General features: G+C 40.7%; 1 protein-coding gene across 1 annotated transcript in view; it reads left to right on the plus strand.

Annotated features, from left to right (window-relative positions):
- Positions 1-26,417, plus strand: part of htra1a (HtrA serine peptidase 1a) — a 74,692-nt gene that overhangs the window by 8,540 nt on the left and 39,735 nt on the right. The window contains exon 2 of the mRNA XM_036593668.1: positions 25,618-25,735. Coding sequence (XP_036449561.1) covers positions 25,618-25,735 — 118 coding nt within the window. The remainder of the gene's footprint in view (positions 1-25,617; positions 25,736-26,417) is intronic.

Raw genomic sequence — 26,417 nt, forward strand, 5'->3', positions numbered from 1 at the left:
CGGAATAGGCCAGTCCGATTGAGGCCATTCAGAATACAATTTCTATCTGATTGAACAAGGTGTGTAATCCTGTAAATAATCTGTTAAATAGAAGAATGATAGCCATGTAAACGCCTGTATCTGATTACATTTCCAATCGGAACATTTCGCTGTCATGGTAACGTTTACTCTGGTACTCCACGCATGCGCATCATTTTGGATCGGATTACTTGTCGTGAGCATGTAAACAAAGATTTTCCATCAGATTGTTGAGTGGAGTGAGATAAACACCTCAGTCTTAATCTGTAATCGGAATGTATTCTATCGGATTGGCAAAAATCTTTGCATGTAAACACAGATACTGATAGGATGGGGTTGCAGGAAGGGTGATGATATTATTGGCTGATATGACTTTGATTTTAAGAATCATTTTCCTTCAGCCGCTGGGAGACCAAGAGAGCATAACAGGCCTTGCTCTCTGTGTTTGGGTAGGATGGCCCTCCCTAACTCTCAGTGTGATGCTGGTTAGTGAAGGCATTGATTAGCTTACTTAACAGAAATAGCGTGTTGACGTGGTGGGACTTTGTGTGTCCCAGAGGAAACCTTTACTTTCCCAGCTTGGTAGCATACATACAACATAATTGACTGTGTCTAAAAAAAGGAACCTACTTCACACTCATGGATTTCAAATCAGTAATCAGAGGCCAAAAGTGTCTCCTTCAAATGGTCTCTTATGTAAATAAAAGCAAAACTAGAAAGATTCCGAAATGTATTCCATACCAGACACTCGTAATGGGTTATTTATCCACTATCTAATTCCTTTTTATAGCTCATATAACAGTTATGAGAAATCCTTTTGAATGTTTAAAGTGCTGAAACAGACTCCAGTCCTACCTCAGTGCTTTAACCCTTGCCCGGTTGTACAGGAGCACACACTGCTGTGGCCCACTGGACCTTGTCATTAGACGTAAACCAGAAATAGAATGTTTTCTTTCTGTAGAACGACCTTAATGTGTGTGGGTGGGCGTGTGGGTGCATCACGCTGCATCGTACACTGTGTAATTGTGGGATTTTGTATCTGAAGAGAGAGCTTAAAAGGAACGCAAAGCTGTTATTATTATTAATTTGAAGTTAAATGGCTCAGTGTTGTATGTCCTTGTCTTTAAATAGCAGGCAGAGGCTTCCTTTCAGCAAGTTTCAGCCTCTGAAACACTCTGTCCACTGAAGTACACAGACTGTCTGATGTAGTCTGCACGCTAAAATCACCACAGCTCTCAGAATCGCACTTTCACAGAGAATTATAACAGCATCCAGATATGCGTGCCTCTGTTTATCGTCCAATGGGAGACAAATGATTATCAAGCTAAATGCCTGTAGCAAGGAATTGCATCTCTACTCACCAGTGAGTCTTTCAGAGCAAGATAAAGGCCTTGTTGCTGAAAACATTCATAACAGCCTTTTAAAAAGTTATTCCTGAGTTGTGTTTGAAACTGTAAGTAGCAAGTAAATGAGATGTCCTTGCGTGTTTGTCGACCGGTGACTAGAAATTTGTTTTTGTTGCACATGACACGCTAAACAGTCTGTGATTGGTCGTTTTGCATGACTCCTTCCAATCAGAGATGGAATTTTTCAAAACCTACTTGGTCTGACTTACAAGCCTGTATTTCAGCACAATCTTACACAGTAGATTGGATTGTTTTTTCACTCTGATAAAGTACTTCGGGTTTTGTGTTTAACAGAACAGCTGATTCCTGCCTCTCTACTTCCCCACAGTGCCAACTAGTGTTTATTAGTCAACATAGTCTATGCATTGTCAAAGCTTCATTCAATTATTTGGACACAGTTCTAGTCAATTAGCACATTGCAAAGAGAGTCCCGATAAACTCAAGCTCATTTTAAACTCTAATATTATCAATTTTATTGGATAAAACTTAAAACATCATTTAGTACATTGATCATATTTGATATCAGCAACTAACCTTTCATAAACTCACTATTTTCCAGCTATGGTACAAGGTGAGGTTAGGTATGCTTTGACTAGGCTAGTAATGTAAGATATGCCTGTAATTGAGTGAAATATGCCAGTGAGTAAGTTATATTTGTGAAATACGCCATTAATTGAGTTAATTCAAAGACTGTTTGAGTCCTCTTTGGTTAAGTAGGCCAGTAACTGAGTGAAATATGGCAGTAGCTGAGTTGAATATGTCAGCTGGTTTACTGGTTAAAATGCCAGTGCCTGAGTGGAATATTCATTTGTAAACTGTCCATGGGGTTTAGGTGACTTGAAAATTCTACATTGCTTAAAAGAATAGTTACTTAAGCCACAGCAAGGAAAAGGTCTAAATCAGGCATGTCGAACTGGGGATCTTCCAGGCTAGAGTGCTGTGGAGATTGTGGAGTAGCATTTACCCTAATCTACCGCTCTGAATTCAGTTCATGAAGGCCTTGCTAATTAGCTGATGAGCTGAATCAAGTGTGTTTAAAGAGACAATAAGCTGAAGTCTGCAGTTGTTTTGAAGTTTTGGCCTGCAAGGACTGTAGCCTGACACTTGTGGCCTAAATGATAGATTACTCTGCTCTGATTGGGAGTTCATATGGACGTAATGTCACACTGTTTTGGGGGCAGGCAGGCAGGCCAGTTTAGCACCCGGACTCTTTTAGTACAGAGCCATCATGTTGTAATACATGCAGAATGTGGCATCGTCTTGCTGAAATAATCAAGGCCTTCCCTGAAAAAGACGTCGTCTGGATGGCAGCATATGTTGCTAAAACATGTATATATCATTCAGCATTAATGGTGCCTTCACAGATGAGCACGCCACCCATGCCATGTGCACTAATGCCCCCTAAACCATCATGAATACTGGCTTTTGAACTGTACACTGATACCAAGCTGAGTGGTCTTGAGCCCGGAGGACACAGGGTCCATGATTTCCAAAAAGAATTTCAAATGTTGATTCGTCAGACCACAGGACACTTTTCCACTTCACCTCAGTCCATTTTAAATGAGCTCAGGCCCGGAGAAGGTGGCAGCGTTTCTGGGTCCTGTTCATATACGGTTTCTTCTTTGCATTTTAGAGTGTTAATTAGCATTTGTGGATGCAGTGATGAACTGTTTACACAAACAGTGTTTTTCAGAAGTGTTTCTGAGCCCATGCAGTGATTTCCACTACAGAATCATGTCTGTTTTTAATGCAGTGCTGCTTGAGGGCCCAAAGATCACGGCCAGCAAATACTGGTTTTTGGCCTTATTTCTTGAATACAGAGATTTCTCTGGTCTTTTTATGATGTTATGTACCATAGATGATGAAAAGCAAAAGTTTTTTGCTATTTTATGTTGTAAATGTTAATTTGAATTGTTGCACTTTGTGGGTTTTGAGTGGTATAACCATCCAAGCGTTGTCCATATCATATGGCGATCATGAGTTCGATCCTCGGCAGCGCCATCTGTTGCCGGGAGTCCAAGAGAACAACACTGGCCTTGCTCTTTCTGGGTAGATAGGATGGCTTCCCTCTCCCCCATCTCTGAGTGAGATGCTAGCAAGTGTGGACATCTGCTAGCTAGCATGACAGAATTGTCAATTAGCATTCCCTTCCAAGCACATTGAGCTGTCCAGTGACGTTGCGTTAGCGGCAGCTAAAAAGATATATTTCACATGACTTGAAGGAAGTATGTGCTGGGCTCCTCCTACTAGCGCTGGTGGTGTCCACGATATTCCAAACCCACACTGTGGCTTGTGTGAAATATGTGGAAAACGTCCAGCAATCCAGATGCGCCAAATCCTAGGCTTGCTAACAACTTCATAACAATAAGATCAGGTGGGTTCTGTCTTAAAAGCAGACAGTGAGCCTGGCCAGAGCCTAAAGAGTCCATACCATCATGACTGTGTGGCCACTGCAGAGACAAGAGAGCTTCACACAGCACAATGCTCATGCATCACTGGACTCGGGTGGTCATGCAGTCATGCCACTGTAGTTTTATGGAAGTTTAACTTGTTTATGAAGTGAGATTAAATCACTGTAGTCATGTTGAATTGCAGCAGAGCGATTCTGCATCATGTTTAATGGTAGAGAGGTTGAATTTGAGATTATTGGACTTATCCTCTTTAACTCCTTGGGACCACCGGTGGTTCCAAAACGCACGTCGTCATATTCTTTACTAAATAACTTTCATATTTTTTAAGCTTCATTCAAAAGGTGGGGGTCACATGAGAGCTGTAACTGTCTTCTTTCCAGTCAAATTGACGGGTAATGTAGTTTTAAAACTTCATAATAAAAGAAGCTGAACTCACAATTTTTTTTTTCTACTGAATGTCGACCCATTTTTCCACAAATCTGAGCTACAAACTGGATCTCAGATGGCGTCTCTTCAGTGATCTGCTCTGTAAAAATGATTTTTCTAAAAAAATACAAAGAGCGTCTAAGATTTTTGGCTTTCAGCAGTAAATTGTAAGCATATAGCAATATATTTATGATGATAAAACACATTCTCTGTTGATTTGAGGGGAACTTTTATGCCTACAAGCATACGTGTTTATGCAGAAGGCATTGTAGTAAATGGAGTAAGTTAAATAAATTTCTTTCAAAACAAATGAATGTATGAATAAATGAATGAATATTCTTGGTGGGCCACCTTTGGTACAATTGGGATGCAATGAACTGTCCTGTGATCTGAGAAACTGCTGTCACTACCGTTTTCGCAGTTGGCAGTTGGTGGACGGAGAACCACCAGGGAGCACTGCTCTTTTTGGAGCAGTTTGTGATTGAAACATTCTGTCTCCAGCTGCTGATGTAGCTTTGCTTGGCCGCCACAAACTGAGCATATTGTCCCAGAACTTCTTAAAGACATTTAACCTAAAATAAAATGAGCACTTTAAAAGCTGGCGTTGCTACACCAGCTTCGCCAAAACAATGTTTAACGACCCTTCCAGTCATATTCTGCACATATCTTGAAATACAGAGATTGCGTGGAAAAATCGTAGATAGTGTGACCTGGGGGAGACCTAATTAGTGGGTGGAATTGGTCATGAAAATGCCAAAAACGGTCACACTGTTCTTCAAAATCGGACCAAAGTACAGGCTACAGGCAAAGTGTTTTCTTTATCTCTCCTTTTTTAGGTTTCTAGCATAGTTATTGGTTAGACGAAGCTTAGAGTAAACAACCAGTGGTATAACTTAGAAACCCAGTGGTCAGCGGAATGAAACAAGTATGGTGAAGAACCTGTTGTTTAGATATAGATATAACAACACGGGTAGAATACTTTTCCACCAATCAGATTGCGCAGTCAGAACTAATCATTGTATGAAGTTAAATTCACCACAGGTACGCTTATTATTATCTCGGTCAGTAAATTCAGGCCCTGTGCAGCCATGATGGCAGCTACTTATTGGGGCTTTAAGGGATTTTTCCAGAGAGATGTAATATGCGAATGCTGGCGGAGACTTGAAAGATGTCTAAAATGAATAGCTTTCGGCCCGAGTTTCTGAAATCCTCCAACTCCCTCTACAAAAATCACTCAACCTGTCAGCAACGGCCTCACCTGTGAGGTCCATAGCTGCAGGAAGGCAGCCAAGTAAGATCACACACCAGCTGTTTCTCTCTGCCTCATACACGCACTCACACAAACTCTGTCTCCTTTAATGGAACACATGAGCCTGAATCACTGCACGAATTACATGTGTGAGAAAATGAGAGTTTGTTCTTTACGTGCCTGTTACAGGGCTAATTTGCTGGGGTTGTGATTATAGTCCACTGTCACTGTGGTTCATTGAAGTGCCCTCAGCACTGAGCCTGCAGTACCAGCAAACACTGTCCATGTGCTGCCTAATGTGCTTCTCATGCTGTGTTCAGAAGTGCTTTGTGGTCAGAAACGTGGTTAGCTAGGAAGTCTTATCTGTTTTGTGTTCATCAGCATAGACCAGCATGGCTGGTCACCAGCAAAGCCAGCATATGTTGTGTTTTGGATGCTGGTGTGCTGGTCAGCAGCAGTGGACGTTAATACGCTTGGTCACCAGCAAAACCAGAATATCATTACAGCCCAAAGACATCGAAAAGAAATTTTATTCCAAGTGATTTTGGAGGATTTTTTGTATTTTGGTGTATTCATGATGATATTTTCACACAACGTAAAGGACAACTGCCGAGTTCGGATGACCATGCTGGGGGACTAGCTAAACCAGCAGCAGACCAGCACCCCAGACACCGAGCGTGTATCGGTCCACTGGCTTGATAAGGTCAGCACCCCGCTGGCTTTTTGCCACTGCTGATCCACCTTCGGACCACCCAGAAGAACTAATTTACAATGTATAACTAAAGAAAGCTGGTGAGTAAATTAGACTATGAGTATAAAATGAGTGATAAGTGGAATTTTGTCTTTTAAGTCTGCTTAAGCACTGGTGGGCCCAGAAAATGCTGGGCAAAACGCCAGTGGACCACCAGCTTCGCCATTAGCGGGCCAACGGTGGTCCACTATCCTCTTCCTATCAGGGACTAGACTATCATAAACCAGCATAAACCAGCTTAGACCAGCATAAACGCTATGTATTGTTTATTTTCAGCAGGATTTGTAGTCAGAAGCAAGGCTGTTTGGTCTTTTTGTGTTCACAAACAGTAATAAGTTATCTAGCTAGCCAGATTTCAGTTAGCTAGCATGATATGTTTTGTGTTGAAGTACTCTGGAGCCAGCAATTAGCAAATTTTCCTGAAACATTAGCCAGCTAGCCTGATCGATCTTACTAGTATTTTCTCCCATCGACCTCTGAGGTCGCGCTTCTTTCTCTAGCCGGCGTCAGGCCCATATTAGCGAACCCTGTGGTGCACAAACAGGTACCAAACCTGTAACGTTTTGCCCCATACACGTTTTTCCACTGAATGTCACTGGATCCTCTGAATTACAAGGTCTTGAAGGAGTCAAACTATTTATTACATTACATTACATTCTTGGTAATAGCAAGCTGTCACTCCTGCGCATTGAAATTATGTCACATAAAAGTAAGTCTACCATTAAACTTCAACACTATTATATAGCAACTCCAGCTAATTCTAACATACTCAACAACTGCCAAAGCAACTTAACTACCACACTGGAAAAGTTTGCTGGTTCATTGGGGTTATTTTGGTGTAGCTAAATTCATATAAAGACCTCATAATTCAGAGGGAAAATGTACGTAGGACAAAATATATTGGTTTCAGGACCTGTTTGTCAACCACAGGGCGTGATGGTGATTTTTAAACATCCCATTCTTTTTTGCCATAGAGAAATCCAGCTTAGACCTGGAGTTTCCAATATGGGCATGACGTTATATACAGAAAGGACTTTAGTGGTCTATGTAGTGGTCCAGTGAGTACAGATGTAAGAAATTGGCATACTTGGTGAATAGTGAAGAGAAGATGCACTGAAATAAAGAGCAGCTCCCAGCAATCAATAAAACCATCCTATGATAAAAGGCTGAAGTTGGAAACTCAGTTATTTACATTGTTTCAGCAGTTTCCACTTGAAGGACGTTCATATTCAACTTCAAGGTCGGGAACTCATGTTTATGATAATTCCAATAGCACGTAAAGGCAGCACCAGTCCAGCTAGGGCCATGTTGGCTCTGATGGGGAGTCTTTGCTCAGTGCCAGGCTGCGAGGGTCTCTGAGTTTCTCTGGCCAAAAGAAACCATAGTGAACAACACTGCGAATGATGTCATGTTCATCTGGAACCGTTATTTTAGCTGGCGTCGGATTTAGGTCAAGTTCAGTCGTCGTTCCCTGCGTTGTGGGACCGTGAGCAGATCGGTTCTCCTGACAAACACAGGGGCAGCATTTCAAGTCACTTTCCCCTCTTTTTTCTTGTGTGTATGACAACTTTCCCCTCTTTTTTCTTGTGTGTATGAGATGTTATGGAGCTGACAGACAAAAAGCTGGACAGTGTTAGCCTGGAGGAGAAGAATCAGCTTGACACTGCCATTGATTGTTCCAGACACAAGCCACAGCTGCAGCCCATGGGCTTGCCCCAGTACCGCAAGCAACAGTTGTATGTGGGGACAGTAAAAGAGAAAATAAATGAGTGTGTGCTTGTGTTTTATGATTGTGGGGTTTGAGATTTGCATTGCTCCAGCCATTTTTCTGAAGAATATGTGTGTAAGGGAAAGAATATTGGTTTGTTTTCCTCTGGCTAACCCTGGAGCAGTAATGGCTCTCCAAGTCTTTGCTCATAAAGCAGAGTTGGGCAGCTTTGTTTTTGTGCTCGCATTTCTCTCATATGGTTTTCATTAGCATCCCTTCGCATATGTTTCGTAGACTGACGCTATGTAGGCTGATGTTCTTGATGCATTGAGTTTACTCAGATTTAAATGTGTGCATCGTTTTCTACATGAACAAAATATCACATGAACACAGCATCGTCTGTCAGACTTTTTCAGCCTTAATTATGTTTATGTAGTATATTTTATTCATGGGGAAATGATGGAGGGTAAATCAGTGGTGAACAGTGACTCAGTTCGGGCCATAAATGTCAAAATGAGAAAAAAATCTTACGTTTAAAACCTTTCTGCCTGAAACCTGGTTGGACTACCGCTCTTATTCACAGTCAGTAACGTCATCTAGGACTCTCAGAAGACCTAGATTGGCATTTTTGTCACAAAATTGGTCCCATTGTAAATCAAAACATCGTTGATTCCACTTCCAACTTTATAATTACTTTGGTAGTTAATCTAACCTGTAACTTAGGCCTACACTGGTAACAGAGTCCTCTTTTTTTAAGTGACTGTGTGGAAAATAACTGCAGTAAATGTTAAAACCAGTTTAGGGAGTATTTTTTTCCTTTGCTTTACCTCTTTGTCCAGTAATTTTCTGATGGTTCTTTACACTGAAGCAGAAGTGGGAGCAAAGAAAGTGATTTAGGCTTAATAATAGAACATTATAAAGCACAGTTAAGTAAAAGTTGTGGATGTACAGGGAGATTCACTCGAAATAGGCCCCGAATATTCTGTTGTAAGTCCCGTTAGGATTAAGCAATCTGATCCAAAAAAATACGCTATGATGTATGTGTCAATACCTTGATGTATGTGTAATCGATTGCATTGCATGCGATGCTGGAAGTGATCTTCATTTTCTGCCAGACACATTTCGACACAGCGCTCCATGTTCCTGAACGTACTGGCAAGCATTAGAGAGGTTAAATGTTGCAACGGCTGTCCGGTGCCTACCTCATCGCTCCAACGTAGGGTCATCCCGGCTTGTTCGAAGCTCCATATACTGAGGAGCACATTGCACGTTGGTTCGTTCAGGTTGCTTCGTCCTAGCTAGAGTTATTACAGAATAATCGGGGCCTCTTTCGAGTGAATCTCCCTGTAGTATGTCATGTATCATTTGGCCATTGAACTGTACTTAATCTAGTAAGAAAGAACAGAATTGCAAATGTCAACCAGACTTTTCTGTCTATGAATTTGTGGCTGATGCCTTCTTCTCTGAAGCCATTTCGGCTGTTTTAAATGACCCGTTTCACCTGATAAACGAGAGCTGAGACACGATTTTTCCTGAAACCGCTTTTCAGTCTGCAACCTGATGCTGTGGTGTGAGAGTGTCCTAAAATGTACAGTCTTTTTGTACAAGCAAAACATTTGTTTATACCATCAGGCACATTTAACCAGCTCAGCCTCCTTTCTAGAACAATGTTAGGCACAATAACTGTGTTATTAATGTAGGATACCAATTAACCTTACATGTTTAAAAATTCACGCATGTTCATGTGTGGGAATGCCAGTGTGTTGCCGTTGTGTGCATGAATAAACCAATAGATTAAAGTTTTTTAAAGCGGCTGTAAATGAGTTTTTACCATCACTGGGGCTTGGTTAATGCAATAAGCTCCTGAAGGCCTAGCCAACGGGAGAGCTCTATCTTGATACCACTGAGAAAAAAATCCTGATTGGATAATTTTCTGTTGGCCGTTTCAAGATTTTAACCTATTTGTTTCCAAACAAAACAGCTCAACCACAACAGTTGCAGAGTTCCCAGAAATCATTAGGCCTTCCCTGAAAGCCAAGAAGCCTCTTAGGGTTCCCACTGGGGTACATGTACTGAATCAGTTCAGTGTGTTAGCTTTTTGGTGTGTGTTTATTTGCTCTGCCTGATCTCTGTAGTGTCTGGAGTCTCAAGCACTGGATTCCTGCTGTAGATTTGCTCAGTGGCCGGCATGACCTCACTAAACGCTGATGAAGCACATATTTCTTCTCAGTCCCCTCATCGTCTTTCTTTACATCTCTTTTTCTCTCTCATTCTCTCTCTTTTCTAGGTCTCAGTTTCTTTCTGCTCTGTCCCTCTGCAGTGTTTTCCTCTTCTTTTACCTGCTTTTCGTTCCCACAGTAAAACGTACTCCTGTGCCAGTTAAAGTCTATGAGCGATTATATTGGTGGTCCTGGTGACATTTGCAATACCGCAAACCATCATAGTCACATTAAAAGTTATGAACAGTGAAAGTTGGGCTGGGTGTGGTATTACTTCATGATCTAGTTTATAGGAGCTGAAAATAATTTTCATAGGAATCTTTATTTAGCAGGCCTTAACACTGCATGAGGTCATTTCTAAATGACTTAGCAAAATGTTTTTTTTATGATACGGCGAGTAAATGCGTTAAGATCTTAAGACTGTGGAAGGCTATTACAGCAATAAAACAACTGTTATACTAATCAACTACCACTGATGCCTCTGTCATAACTTTGTCCGCAATAAAAAATGCATGAATATGAATATTGATATCCCAACAAAATTCAGTCTGAACGGAACTGAAGCCAAACAAATTCTGTCCAAACCTGTCTGTATCCCAACAAGATTCCACCTGAACCTGACTGTATCCCAACAAAATTCCATCTGAACCTGACTGTATCCCAACAAAATTCAGTCTGAACGGAACTGAAGCCAAACAAATTCTGTCCAAACCTGTCTGTATCCCAACAAGATTCCACCTGAACCTGACTGTATCCCAACAAAATTCCATCTGAACCTGACTGTATCCCAACAAAATTCCATCTAAACCTGACTGTATCCCAACAAAATTCAGTCTGAACGGAACTGAAGCCAAACAAATTCTGTCCAAACCTGTCTGTATCCCAACAAGATTCCACCTGAACCTGACTGTATCCCAACAAAATTCCATCTGAACCTGACTGTATCCCAACAAAATTCCATCTAAACCTGACTGTATCCCAACAAAATTCCATCTGAACCTGACTGTATCCCAACAAGATTCCACCTGAACCTGACTGTATCCCAACAAAATTCAGTCTGAACGGAACTGAAGCCAAACAAATTCTGTCCAAACCTGTCTGTATCCCAACAAGATTCCACCTGAACCTGACTGTATCCCAACAAAATTCCATCTAAACCTGACTGTATCCCAACAAAATTCAGTCTGAACGGAACTGAAGCCAAACAAATTCTGTCCAAACCTGTCTGTATCCCAACAAGATTCCACCTGAACCTGACTGTATCCCAACAAAATTCCATCTGAACCTGACTGTATCCCAACAAAATTCCATCTAAACCTGACTGTATCCCAACAAAATTCCATCTGAACCTGACTGTATCCCAACAAAATACCATCTAAACCTGACTGTATCCCAACAAAATTCAGTCTAAACGGAACTGAAGCCAAACAAATTCTGTCCAAACCTGACTGTATCCCAACAAAATTCCATCTGAACCTGACTGTATCTCAACAAGATCTGTCCAAAAACAACTGTATCCCAATCAATTCCTATTGATATGGGGGAGCACAACTGAGACCAACTATTTATCTTTAAACAGTGTCGCTAATATTTATATAAAAGGATACAAATAATGAAAAAAACAAATTTCCATTAATTTTTTAAAATGTGTTAGAAGTAATACGTATACAATGTCAAAGTATCAGAACGTACCATTCACTCCCCAGTCTATAAAGTCCATATATGGAAACTTGTAAAAACTTGCAAAACTTGCTTACAGCCCGTTTTGAATGCATTGGTTCGGTGATGTCACAAAAGCCGTCACATTCACATTCACATCCACCCATTTATGTTGATTGATTACAAAGGACAGCCTAATTCTAAGGGATAAAAAAGGTTTGAAAATGGCCTTGTATACATGAATTATGACGGGTAATTAATACCCCACAAACATCATAATTGGACCATAGAGAAAAATATAAATTAGAGTCAAATATGGGATATGGTCTCTGTGATGTAATTTCAGAATCAATTCACTAATTTAATTTAAAGGCGTGTTTTAAGTGGAGCCTGAGCTGCATTTGGCTGTAAGCTTTAACTTCTTGTCTGTCAGTGTTCCAAAGCAAAAGAGATGCTTATGTGTGTTCATTCCAAGGACATTCTGTAAAGCCAGGTGTTTACATTTGTGGCTTGATGAGATTAGAGGTTTTCCTCTGGCAATGCTTTTTGATATGGAAGTCCAAGCTCTAAAACTGTTTTCATCCTCGCAGAATTGTTTCTCTTCGAACACTTTTACCTTGATTTACAGTTGCATTCCCTCTATGTATTGAATATTATTTAAGATGACAAATATATTTTTGTTTGAGCTGCTTTCTGTCAACATTCTGTCATGTTTATTCAGAGAGTTTGATGGTTCACAGAGCTACAGTTCATCACCAAAGTTCTGTCTGAACCCAGCAGTGGCCTTACTGTGTCCTAAAATACTTCTGTCTGAGCCTTACTATAGGCAGACTGTATCCCAGCAAGATTCCCATGGAAGCTGACTGTATGCCAACATTTTTTTTTTCCAAACACAACAATATCTCAACAGAATTCTGTCTAAATGCAACGGTATCCCAACAAAATTCTATCTGAACCTGACTGTATCCCCAGACGTTTCTGTCCAAATACAGCCGTATCCCAGTAAAATTCTGTCTGAACGGAACTGAAGCCAAACAAATTTTGTCCAAACCTGACTGTATCCCAACAAGATCTGTCCAAATACAGCAGTATCCAAAAAAAAAATGGTCTGAACCTGTCTTCTCTCTGAATACTAATAAAGCCTAACTAAATTGTCTTTCAACTTGACTGAACCCAAAAAACTCTCTCTGAACTTGACTGTATCCCAACAAAACTCTCTTTGAATCCAACTGTATCCCAACAAAATTTCATGCTCGACATCCGGGGGGGCCCAAACATTTTTTACATTGCCAAATTGCAGTGTTTGTGGTGGTCAAGTATAACACAAGTATAAACACTGTCCACTCTATTACACCTACCTTGTTGGTCCGCCTTGTAGATGTAAAGTCAGAGACGATAGCTCATCTGCTGCTGCACAGTTTGTGTTGGTCATCCTTTAGTCCATCATTGGCCACAGGACACTGCCCACAGCACGCTGTTGGCTGGATATTTTTGGTTGGTGGACTATTCTCAGTCCAGCAGTGACACTGAGGTGTTTAAAAACTCCAGCAGCACTGCTGTGTCTGATCCACTCAGACCAGCACAACACACACTAACACACCACCACCACGTCAGTGTTACTGCAGTGCTGAGAAGGATCCACCACCCAAATAGTACCTGCTCTGTGAGGGTCCATGGGGGTCCTGACCACTGAAGAACAGGGTAAAAGGGGGCTAACAAAGTATGCAGAGAAACAGATGGACTACAGTCTGTAACTGTAGAACTACAAAGTGCACCTATATAGTAAGTGGAGCTGATAAAATGGACATTGAGTGTAGAAACAAGGAGGTGGTCATAATGTTATGCCTGATCAGTGTAGTTAAAAATATATATATAACATATTTCTAGTTCTCTCACTGGGTGAAGGTACCTTCTCAGAGAATTCTCATGTGCACAGAAACTCATTTTTGGGCAGTGTTGTTCTGCACCTTCCCCCACACGAGTTTCATGCATATGAGAATTTTATACTCAGTTCTAGAAGTGTTGCTCCATAGACGACCATGAAAAGAAGGACATCTCTGATAGTCTGTTATCTGAATGCTCCGTATCGCTGGCTGATATTTCCTTTGAACATACTTCTTCCCCCCACAGCTGCTGTCCACTCCACCCTTTTGTCCCTCTCTATTTCTGTCCTCTTTGTCACATCTTTCCTCCACCCTTCTCTCTCTATCCTTCCTTTCCTTCACTTTCTGACTGTGAACGAGTGAAATCTCTGTTCACATCCTGCTGCTAGACCCACACAGCCGCTCTCTGATCACCGTCTATCGGATCCTGTGCTGATAAACCATGAGTTCAGTGTGTGGTGCTCTCTGTCACACACTGATCTTGTGTGAGAGAGAGGGGGGGGGGCAAAGAGGAAGAGTGAAAGATGTGTTCATACGTGTTTGTGTTAGTTGAGTATTGTGTTATGACAAAAATGCTGTGTGTGTGTGTGTGTGTGTGTGTGCAGTCTATGTAATACCCTCTGGTAACCTGGAGGTCCAAACATGCTCAATTTTGCAGGTTATCAAGTGAAAACATTTTAAATCCAGTGTAGGTTTAAAGAAGATGAGGAATCACGGTTTATGTCTGGAGAGTCTCTGAAGTCAATCGTCTGTGTGTGTGTGTGTGTGTGTGTGTGTGTGTGTGTGTGTGTCATTCCTCTGTTCTGATGTGGGGCCCGTCTAGAGCGAGATATCTGCAAATTTTCCTTTGACAGTGTTGTTAAAAGTACTATGTACACATGTGAATTCACTCAAAAAATATCTTGGCAGGTGAAAACATCTTATATCTTGTCAATTTAAGCGATATTTCTCTTTTTGAGATTGTTGTAAGGTTACTTAACTTCTTTCTAGACAATACTTACTTATTTTAAGTACACTGTAAAAAGTGGCTCATCAAATCTACCTGAAAAATTACTTCATGTGGTAACAAGTAAATTAACTAGTTTTATTCAATTTAAAAGACTACATTGATTGAAAGGATCGTTCATTTAACGTATTTATTTAAGTTGAATAAAACTAGTTAATTTACTTGTTACCACATGAAGTAATTTTTTTAGGTAGCCACTTTTTACAGTGTATTTTTTCTAGGGAAATATTCCTATTAGTGGATACTTTTTGCTCGTTTCAAGAAATATTGCTCGAAGCAAGATATCTACCAATAGTATAAGACAAAAATGATAAAATGACTTAAAAATGTCTAGAAATAAGTTAAAAGATCTTACAAACATGAATTCCAAAAAGACGCTGGGACAGTATGTGAAAATCATATAAAAATAGAACGCAGTGATTTTAAATCCACCTACATTGTTTATGAACAAGGATGTGTTGAGGCTCGCTATTTTGCCAAAAATGCATCAGCGAATAATCCAACAGTTTAAGGACAACATTTCTCAACTATGAATTCAGAAATTTTTCCCTGGAAGGTGCATAATATTATCAAAAAATTCAGCAAATCTGGGGAAATCTGTGCGTAAAGGGCAAGGCCGAAAACCGTAACTGAGTTCCCATAAACGTCGATCCCTCAGACGGCACTGCATTAAAAACCAGCACGCTTCTGTGATGGATTTCACCACATGGGCTCAGGAATACTTTGACGAACTGCTGTCAATAAACACTTTTTGTTGCTACATAGAAAAATGCAGTATGCAGCCATGTAGCAAGAACATCTCAAGCTCATCTGAAATGGACTGATGCACAATGGACATGTGTATCATGGTGTCATGAGTCAGTCTTGCAGATTGTTTATGGAAATAATGGACGTTGTGTTCTCCAGGTCAAAGAAGCAATGGACCATCCAGATTGTTACCAGCGTAAAGTTAAAAAGCCAGCGTCTGTCATGATATGGGGGTGTATTAGTGTCCATGGCGCCATTAACGCTGAATACATTTTGGAGTTTTTGACATAATTTGGAAATACTTGTTTCCCTTTACATTGTGTGTAAATTTCATGATTAATGGACCAAAAGAAACGACCCAAAATTATTTGGAAAAAAGTCTGGTTCCATTGACTTACATTAAAAGTAAAATACATTCTTTCCTTCTCCTGTAAAGTTACTATTTTGGAGATACAAGGTTTTCTTCCGACAACAACTTCTAGACGATGTTTTTTCAGGGACGTTATTTCACCATGATAACACCAAGCCACGTTCTGCATGTGTTACAGTAGCATGGCTGAATAATCAGAGAGTGCGGGTGCTAGATTGGCCTGCCTGCAGTCCAGACCCGTCTCCCACTGAAAATGCCTGGTGCATTATGAAATGCAAGTTATGTTTTTTGGAACATGCTGATTGCATCATATTTGGAATGAGCTTATATTTACCAAGAAATAAGGTAAAAGATCAAATATGTTTTTGTACTGTTTTAAATTTAATAGAGTCAAATAGAACTTACTTATCACTACTTTTATCATTATTATTAATGTTATTACTATGATTAACATTTTACTATTATTAGTATTCGTAGAACAAACTCAAAAAGACAAATATTAGACATGCCCACTGGATTTAAGTTGGTTTTTCTTGCCAAGATGTAATTTTTTCCAGTGTTACATCCAAGTTTGTTTATGTGCTTAGTCAGTTGTGCCCTAGATGTCTGCACTGACCCAAGATTTCAGACGTGGCCCAACCTGCACAAGGCAAATTCTGACCAAGGTCCAACTCTGACTCAAAAAAATAAATAAATTAGACTGAAACCCAACCAAATCCTCAAATTCAGGTCCAAGAAAAACTGATAAAATGCTCTGCTGTCAAGCTAAAAGTCATTGAAAGTAATTAAATGCCATACAAGTTTTAACATGGGCTGTAACTTTTATTTAACAGTTGCACGTATTCAGTCTAGCTGAGGGTCATGTGAGAAACTGGCCATATTAACCTGCTGTAATGTCTAAGGGTGAATAGCCAGCCAGACTGCTTGTCAGCATTTTATGACCATTTGTCTGTCTGTCCCCTTTTCCCAGCCTAGATCCATCCCAGTAGTGGCACCACCATCCCCTCACAATCCAGCAAACTCCATAAAAATAGCTCTAACCTTGCCCCCCCACCACCCCCACCGCGCCACTGATGTAATATAGGCCAGACTGACTTTCCCACCGCAAAGATCCTTTTCCTGCTTTCTGCTTCTTCCAGACGCACTTACAGAACTCAAATAAACAGTGTACCGAAGGCCTCTGCAGTCCACAAACCCAGCTGAAGCGCCCCCACCAGGCCTGAGGCTGAAGCCGTGAGGCTGTACTGCAAACGATCGCGCTTCACTTCATTCATTCAGACAAACCGGCCATGACCTGATCGCAGTTTACTAGTGTGAGTTATCGTTCTGAAAAGAAGTCAGTAAAGAAAATTCATTGCAGAAACGCCTTGCTTTTTCTAGCAATAGTTAGCATTTTAAATAGAGGTTGATAAAAAAATCACACAGGAATTCCATACATTTCACTTGTGTGAGGTAGCGTTTTAAATAAGGGTCAGTAAAGAAAATTCAAGACAAAGGTACCCTGCCATTTGCTAGCATGAATTAGCATTTTAAATAGGGGTCAGTAAAAAAATCTAACCCTAACCAAACCCTCACCGTCTTTTATTAGCGTGAGTTCGAATTTAAATAGAGGTTAGTGAAGAAAATTCAAGACAAAACTACTTTGCGTTTTGGTAGCATGAGCTAGCTTTTTAAAGAAGGGCCAGTTTGCTAGCATGAACTGGCATTTTTTAATAGGAGTCTGTAAAGAAAATTTAAGACTAAATTACCTTTGCGTGATTTAGCATTTTTAATAAAGGTTAGTAAAAAAAGATCAGGCAGAAATACTTTACCATTTGCTAGCATGATTTGGCATTTTAAATAGTGGTCAGCAAAAAGGATTACCTGACCTTTTGTCAGCTTGAGTTAGAATTTAAATAGAGTTCAGTAAAGAAAATAATAAAAAAAAAACTACTTTACCTTTTTCTAGCATGAATTAGCATTTTTTTAATAAGTAAAGAGAATTCGAGACAGAAATACTTCACCTTTTGCGAGCATAATTTAGGATTTTAGATAAGGGTCCATAAAGAAGGTTCAAGACAAAAGTTCCTTGCCTTTTGCTAGAAAGATCCAGCATTTTAAATAGGAGTCAGTAAAAAAATCATGCCTTGCTTTGGTTAGCATGAGTTATACATATAACAGATACTCAGCCCACTTTGAGATCATAGATCATAAGTAGGTACATGAAAAAAACGCCTGACATTTTATAGATATGCTGAACTGATTAGCTGTCTGTATGATGAATGATAGCAGAAACGTCTGGGCCCGTAAAAGAATCGCCATGCTTAGTGTATAACCAGCGTTCCTTGGCCTGCCTGCCCTCCTGGGGTCTCTGAAATGAATGTAACTTAATTCACTGGCTCACTCGGACCATGCGCTCTTATCTGGCACAGACTCAGTAAAAAGTATAACAGAGAAGGACTGTTTGATGTATTTAGGTCAGGGCTGAAAATATCCTTATGTTCCTGGACATGGGCCTCATTAAAGACATAGGCAAAAGATCATATTGACACAATTTCCTCCTTATTGAAAATGTCTGGTGCATTAGGAAGTGCAAGTTATGTTTTTTGGAAGATGCTGATTGCGTCGTATTTGGAATAAGCTAATATGTACCAAGAAATAAGGTAAAATATCATGTTTTTGTACTTTTTTAATTTAATATAGTCAAATAGAACTCACTAATCACTGCTTTTATCATTATTATTAATGTTATTACTATGATTAACATTTTACTATTATTAGTATTTTTAGAACAAACTCAAAAGGACAAATATTAGACATGTCCACTGGATTTAAGATGGTTTTTCTTGTCAAGATGTAATTTTTTTCCAGTGTTACATCCAAGTTTGTTTATGTACTTAGTCAGTTGTGCCCTAGATGTCTGCACTGACCCAAGATTTCAGACGTGGCCCAACCCGCACAAGGCAAATTCTGACCAAGGTCCAACTCTGACTCAAAAAAATAAATAAATTAGACTGAAACCCAAACAAATCCTCAAATTCAGGCACAAGAAAAACTCATAAAATGCTCTGCTGTCAAGCTAAAAGTCACTGAAAGTAATTAAATGCCATACAAGTTTTAACATGGGCTGTAACTTTTATTTAAGTTACACGTGTTCATATTGACATAATTTCCTTCTTATCTGAAATGCGGTTGATCCTCCAAGACATGTTTGCATCTTTAGTTTTGCACTGGAGCATCGAGGCTAATGTTGCTAACAAGTAACAGAAGCTTATACCCCACCAGTTAGCACTGTGCGTCGTTGCTCTGACCCATCTCCAGTAATCACTGAGTAGCTTTGCTTATAGGGTTTCTGACACTGAGTGCGTTTACATGCACTTAATAATAAAATGCATATTTTATGTGTAGACAAGTATCTGAATTTGATTTTTCACCCAAAAAACTTGTCTAAACTTCAACTTAAACCTGAAAACTTGACCTTAACAGACACTGATCATAAAAAGGAAGCCTTTGGTGCACTTTTGAAATGATGTGTTTGTTTATTTGTTTACCCTGCTGGAGCATTTTTCTGTGGAGGTGGCTTGGACTCCTTCCATCTCTCAGCCGCGCCAGTGTCCACACACTGGTCACTCTGATGTAATCATTGAATAGCTTTGTTTATAGGGTTTCTGACTCTGAGTTTACATGCACTTAATAATCCAATAACTGCAGAAAATCAGATTTTGTCAGTAATCCGATCAACGTGTTGTATGCACTTGAGTAATCAGATAATGGGTAAATGGGTAGAGTCAGGCAGTAATCGGATTTCTGCTTTGCAATCAGCCAATAAACTCACAGAAGAAGTCTTGACGTAAACGTAACGTTAAACTTCGTACCGCTGCTTTTTTTAAATATCGCGCCACTTTACCTGAAAAATGAATTTACATCATCTAGAAGATGAAGAATATTTAAATCCTTTATTTCGTGTTTGGTTTCAGCGATGCTCCAACAGTGTTTTGCTGCGTCTCGCGACATCCACCGTCTGATCTCGCACCTGCACAGACTGAGAAATCCGAAAGAAATCAGAGTCAGAGTTTACATGGACTGAGAAATCTGATTCCTGAGCTAAAATCCAGCTCTCTATCAGATTTCTTAATCTGAATTCTAGATCAGAATATGGTGTTAACATGACCATTTGAATAATCGGATAACTGCAGAAATCTGATTATGATCGGATTATTGAGTGCATGTATACGCACTCAATCTATGACATACTGTAAGAATGGACAAAAAGTATGTATGGATAAAAACAGCATTAGCAACCACCTGGAAGTTTTGCACTTTTGTCCATACTAGTCCAACCAAATATTTCACAGCTAATCGGAATCAGGAATGAGTATACGATTATCTAAATCTGATTTTTCACCCAAAAAACTTGTCTAAACTTCAACTTAAGCCTGAGAACTCGACCTTAACATACACCGGTCGTGCAAAAGAAGCCTTTGGTGCACTTTTGAAATGATGTGTTTGTTTATTTGTTTACTCTGCTGGAGCATTTTTCTGTGGAGGTGGCTTGGACTCCTTCCATCTCTCAGCCGCGCCAGTGTCCACACTCTGGTCACTCTGATGTAATAGTGAAGTGCTCTGTCTTTTCAGTTGCCTTTAGAAGAGCAGGCAGACGCGGTTGTCTGTCCATTAGAACTTGTCTGTACACTGGGTTCGTTGGCTGAAATGAATCAGCAGGAGAATCGCTCTGACACCGGTGCTGCCGTCAAAGACAATTTAGGACCATTGAGTTGTTCTTTCATCATTAAATTAATCGCCAGGCCCCGTATTTAGTCCCAAAGCACACCTAATAAGTTTCTTTCTGTCTTCAGCCATAAATATATTTGTGGAAAGCAGCCTTGGCTAAGCCTCTGCTACAGCGCTGTCTATTGTCTTGGCTGTTGCCTTGGCCGTACCCTAGTGTACTTGGCACAGTGGCCAAAAGTTCAGTTTCAGTCCATCACTGATGGTCAGAATGTCTCGGAGTGCGGTTCTGATGGAGATAACAGAAACAATAGACTCGTTGAAACCTTTCTGGTCTGCTTAGATTTCCATAGCTTCATGATCCTGGCTGGACTTGACATATTTGATCCTATTTTGCAAGACAGTCTGTTGGACCTCCACAAGAGAAATCTTCAAACCAGACAAGCTCAATACTTTTCCATCACTGGAAATTGTTAATGGCTGTTCTTTTTGCTATTATGAGCTGAAGTATGCTTTGATGTAGGCCTAGTTTAAGCATTAAAGCTCATTTAACAGTTTAGGGATATTCTCTGTACGTTTTTTTGCAAACTGTGGTACTTTTTTCTAATCATTTTCAATGTAAGGGATGTGTTTGCACTGTTTTTGTTGTGTGTCTCCTTGTTGCTAAGCAACAGTAGCTTTGTCCAGATCAAAAAAGTAAAGGACCACCTACCAAAGCCTACATTTATCATGGAATGGCGGTGTATTAGTGTCCATGGCATGCCACGTTAGTAAGGCACTGTTAATGCTAACACATTTTGGAGCAATTTGTAGACAATATTTCTTCAATTTTTTTCAATAACTTAATCAGCTGTGCTAGCTAGCTGTTGTTTCAGCATGCAACATGACCTTTTAGTCCAGAACCAACCGGTTCCGAGACAGTCGGGCCATCAGGCTGCTGAACAGCCAGTAGTGCTGGGGTATCGGCCTATAGGCCTGTCACTGCACCTCTGAGTCATCATCATGATGATCTCCATGGACAATCCACACCTCATCCACATCAACAGACCTACTCTGATCTTACTGCACCTTCAATCCAGCAAATCTATACTTAGATATAGATTGACCTCTTTTACATCTTCTATCCATATCTTGTATAATCTGGAAGATTTCTATATCAGTATAGAACTCAGTTATTGATCTACCTCAGACTCACTAACTGCACATACGGAAATGTGTACAACAGTACAGATCATAGTTTTATTTCATAACTTATTACTGTACAACTGTACATTAAAAATAATTCAGCACTAATGTATATTGTGTATATGTGTATATATATAGAGTCGGCTCACTGACGCTGCTCTGAGGCAAGTTTACAAACTGTAAAAACCTTGTTAAGTAATTAACAAAGTTAATTACTTGCTTGTTAATTCTCTTAGTTATTTCTTTTCTTTTCTTGAGTGCCTTGCTCTCCCTTTGCTGCTGTAACGCTGAGAATTTCCCCACTGTGGGACTAATGAAGGGTTATCTTATCTTAGCACCAGAGGCTAACAATGTCTTAGTGAGAATGCTAAACCACCAGCAATTTTAGCTCACTGATGCTGCACTGAGGCAATCTTAGAGAAGAAAGACTCAAATCCGAGCAAGTCAACCTGTGTTTTTGTGTGTGGAGCTTAAGGTACTTTAAATTTATATCCTTGTTAGCACCGGAGGCTAACATTATCTTTGTGAGAATGCTAAACCACCAGCAATTTTAGCTCACTGACGCTGCACTGAGGCAAGTTTGGAGAAGAAAGACTCAAATCTGACCAAGTGGAGTGGAGTGACTGATGCTGGGGTGACATAACGATAAAATCGTATTGATTATCAAAGTTACAGTGGAGCTTAGTTGTGTTTCTCGTCTGCCTCGCCTCATCTGTTCAGTCTGTCACATAGAGACAGCGTGCAGGGTAGTTGGGGAAGAGGCAGAGTTTAGAAGTGAGGCAGCAAAGGCGTGTCTACAGTTTGCATAAGTTTGCAGAGGTTTAGGTAATTTTTAGTCGTTTCTTGAGCGTAACAATTACACATAAAAATATTTAACATGTTTTATGTGCTTTGTTGTGGGACTTTAGAGGTATCTAAATTAAAAAAGTTGCGTAAAATTTCATTTGTTGAAGTTTCTGGGGAGGCCAAATCCGCAGGCCCCACTTTGGGCGCCTTTCCTCTAAATAGTCAAAACTTAAATGTGTACATGTTCCCTTTGTAAAACATGGCAAAAATTCCTTGTTGCAAAGATTCTGAATTACCCCCTTGCATTTATGTATCCTGTGTAAATCAGATTTAGGCTTTATTGACATGTTTTCTTGCGCCGTTAGTGCGACTGCAGTCCTTCCAGTGCAGCTTCAAGCAGCAGCCAAAAGTTTCCAAAAGTGACATTCTGGCTGTAAAATGATGGTTTGTGTGGAACCTTCCCACATGTGGACATGCGAGACCAGAGCCGGTCAGGGCTGTAATTAGATGAGCTAGCGTCAACGCCACGCTGGATGTGGCTTTCATCGGAGTGGGACGAAAGTCCTTTTGCTCCCTCAGCGCAAACCCGAGCAGCCACAGCTACTTTCATCTCTCGCACTCACACTCTTTCCACTTTCTCTTTCCCCTCCGTCCTGTGTAATCAACCAGTTACAGCACCGCCGAGGAACAACAGATCAACACACGGAGCTATACATCAAAAAAGCACTGTTTGGCATGTCATACATACCACATACGTTGTATACGAGTGTTCACACGTGACCGTGACCCTCGCTTCTAGTTGTGTACGTCTGAACCCTCCAAACGGTCTGACGCTGAGGGCTGTGGAAAGAGCGAGGGAAGAATGAAGTGTCATTTTTGTGCTCTTTATTTTTAAAAGGGGAATATTACGAGTCTGTGAGTGACGATAATAGACAGTTCGGGGTTTTACAGAAAAAATACACTCTCACTTCACCTTTTGCTCTGTGCTGAAATTACAGAGGACGCAGAGTCAACATTTCCAGACACGTCCCACTAAAGACACTTCAGAACTAGCTGCTTGTGTGTGCTTGCATGCTTTTGTGCATTTTCATCACCTAAAAGGCCCTGAAGGAAAACAGGACTAACCCACAGGGTTCTGACTTTGTAACATGTTTTTTAGAAAACGTGTCATGATTGAAAGGTGAAAGTTAGGCTTGGAAAATTCGGTTCCACTTTATTTATATAGTTTGGAATAGATTTATGGATGTTCACATTATTAACAAACTGCAACTACAGGTCCTCATCATGATCTTGCCATCTCATTCGAGAACTCTCTGATTGTCCCGTCTGTAGAGGCAAGAAGTCTTGGTGTGGTTCTGGATGGCCAGTTATCGTTCTCGACTCACATTGCGAACCTGACTCGGTCATGCAGGTTTCTCCTGTACAACATCCGGAGGATCCGACCCTTTCTCACTCGAGAGGCCACCCAGGTGCTAGTGCGGTCTCTTGTCATCTCAAGGCTTGACTACTGCAACTCGCTCTTGGCTGGTCTTCCTATGCGGCCTTCAAACCTCTGCAACTGCTCCAGAATGCAGCAGCACGGCTCGTCTTCAATCTCCCAAAGTTCAGCCACGTCACCCCACTGCTGCGCACCCTTCACTGGCGTCCTGTAGCTGCATCAGATTTAAAACCCTTATGCTTGCTTACGAAGCCAAAAATGGACCAGCCCCTCCCTGCCTGATGGCAATGGTCAGATCTCGAACTGTACCTCGAGCCCTTCGAGCTTCGAGCACAGCTCGGCTTGACCCGCCATCCTTCAAGACGCGCGGAAGGCAAGCATCAAGACTGTTCTCTGTGCTGGCACCCAGGTGGTGGAACGAACTCCCACTGGCTGTCCGAACAGCAGCGTCTCTCGCTGTCTTCAAACGCAGACTGAAGACCGTCTCTTTATACAGCACTTAAATGAGCACTGAATTAAGTATTGATTGTAATGTATTGTACAGCACTTATGTATTGTGTTGTATTGTATTGTATAGCACTGCTCTGTGTTTAACTCTGTTCCTTTTTCTCTAGGTGTCAATAATGACTTTCTGATTCTAGCAGTATCTGAGCTCAGGACTGACCTTCTCTCTAACCTATTGATAACTAGCAAAGATATTTTCTCTGGATAGATAAAGCACTTTTTGTAAGTCGCTCTGGATAATAGCGTCTGCTAAATGCTGTAAATGTAAATGTATATGTAACAAACCATCTGGTGATACATTCATTAATTCACAGCCGTTTTTAGGGTTAGGATTAGTACCATTGTGAAGGTCAGGTTTAGGTTTGGAGTTTTAGGTTAAGGTTTCCCTTTGAGATTTCCCCTCACTGGAACTAAGGGGTTCAGTGTTCTCCTGGCATCTGGCGGATTCATCTGTCAGACTGCCAGATGGTGAAGTGTGATCGATCTCTCCAGAGAAAGTTTCCATTGCTCCACAGTCCAACAGTGTTGTGCTTCACAGTGAGCGCTCGGCATTGCAGGTGGTGATCTTAAGCTCGTGTGCAACTACTGGGGTCACCATGGAAACCCAGTCTATAAAGATGACTTATTTTCTCAAAATATTGACTTAGTGACTTGTGCTTCAGCACTCACTGGGCTCTTTTCTGCTTCACTATAACAGCACTTACGGTTGTCCGGGGCACACTAAAAGTCACTGAGCTCTTACGTATCACCAATCCAACGGTCAGTGTCTGTCTGTGGGGACTGCATTGCTGCGTCCTTGATGTTGTGTGTCTGTTAGCAGTGAGTGATGTTGAAGTAATATTAGAAGTGATGTCCACATACTTTTGGCCAAGTAGTGTATGTATGACCTCATGTCCTGACAGTGTATAAAAAGGTGTTGTGGGTGTGTGTGAGTTAGAGAGAGAGAAAGAGAGAGAAAGAGAGAGAGAGAGAAAGAGAGAGACAAAGGATGACTTGTATGAGTAAAAAGCAGCAAGTGTGTATTTACAGAACACTAGTCTTTTTTTTTTAGTTAAACACTAGTTTTCCTGTTGAGGTGATGTAATTTAATATTTTCAGTGGTTTGTTCTCAGCTGTGGTGTGTTTTTGTGTTGTTCATTGCTAGATCCTGCCCCCTCCACAGTCCAGGATAACCCAAACAGCCTGAGGTACAAGTACAACTTCATCGCTGACGTGGTGGAGAAGATTGCTCCTGCTGTAGTTCATATTGAACTATACCGCAAGTAAGAACGTGTGCACTTGTTTTGTACCACTCTGGTGCAGACTTTGTCATGACTGGCTCAACATCAAGACAAATAAAAGGGAAGCACACAGTGAATAAATGAAAAAAGTGATTTTAATAAGAAATAAACTGGTGCAAACATCTCAAGGACAAAAACTGTAGGCCAAAAACATCTCCAAAATAAACAACTAAGAACTGAAGCATATTGCCCAAAAGAACAAAAGAAAACCGGCCCAAAAAAACAAAAAACAAAAGAGAAGCTCCCGCCACTGAAAAGCAGCCCTGGATAAACAAAAGAAAGTTGGAACACAACCTCATATCTCCAAAACGGTAACTTTACAGGAGAAGGAGAGGAAAAAAAAAAACATTGCAATGAAAGTTGATGTAACAGGATTTTTTTCATGTCCACTGCTCCACTCTACTGGACCATTCATCAAGACATTTTGACACAATGCAGAGAGTAACTGGAGCTTTCAAATTATGCAAACTAGCAAAAACAGAGATACAAGTGTAAGGGCCCAGTAGAGGGCGACGGCAGCGAGGTGCCATAAATTCAGGGAACTCCAATTCCCAGAAGCCCTCTGGATGATTAGGCCCAACCTGGCACACCTGTGGACTCCTCTACTTAAGGCTGTGGCAAACAGCAGCCCTTTGTCACACCTTTGTAGAGGGGTGACTGGTAT

This window comes from Colossoma macropomum, unplaced genomic scaffold (genome assembly GCF_904425465.1).
Source record: "Colossoma macropomum unplaced genomic scaffold, Colossoma_macropomum, whole genome shotgun sequence".
In the NCBI taxonomy this organism is placed as follows: Eukaryota; Metazoa; Chordata; class Actinopteri; order Characiformes; family Serrasalmidae; genus Colossoma; species Colossoma macropomum.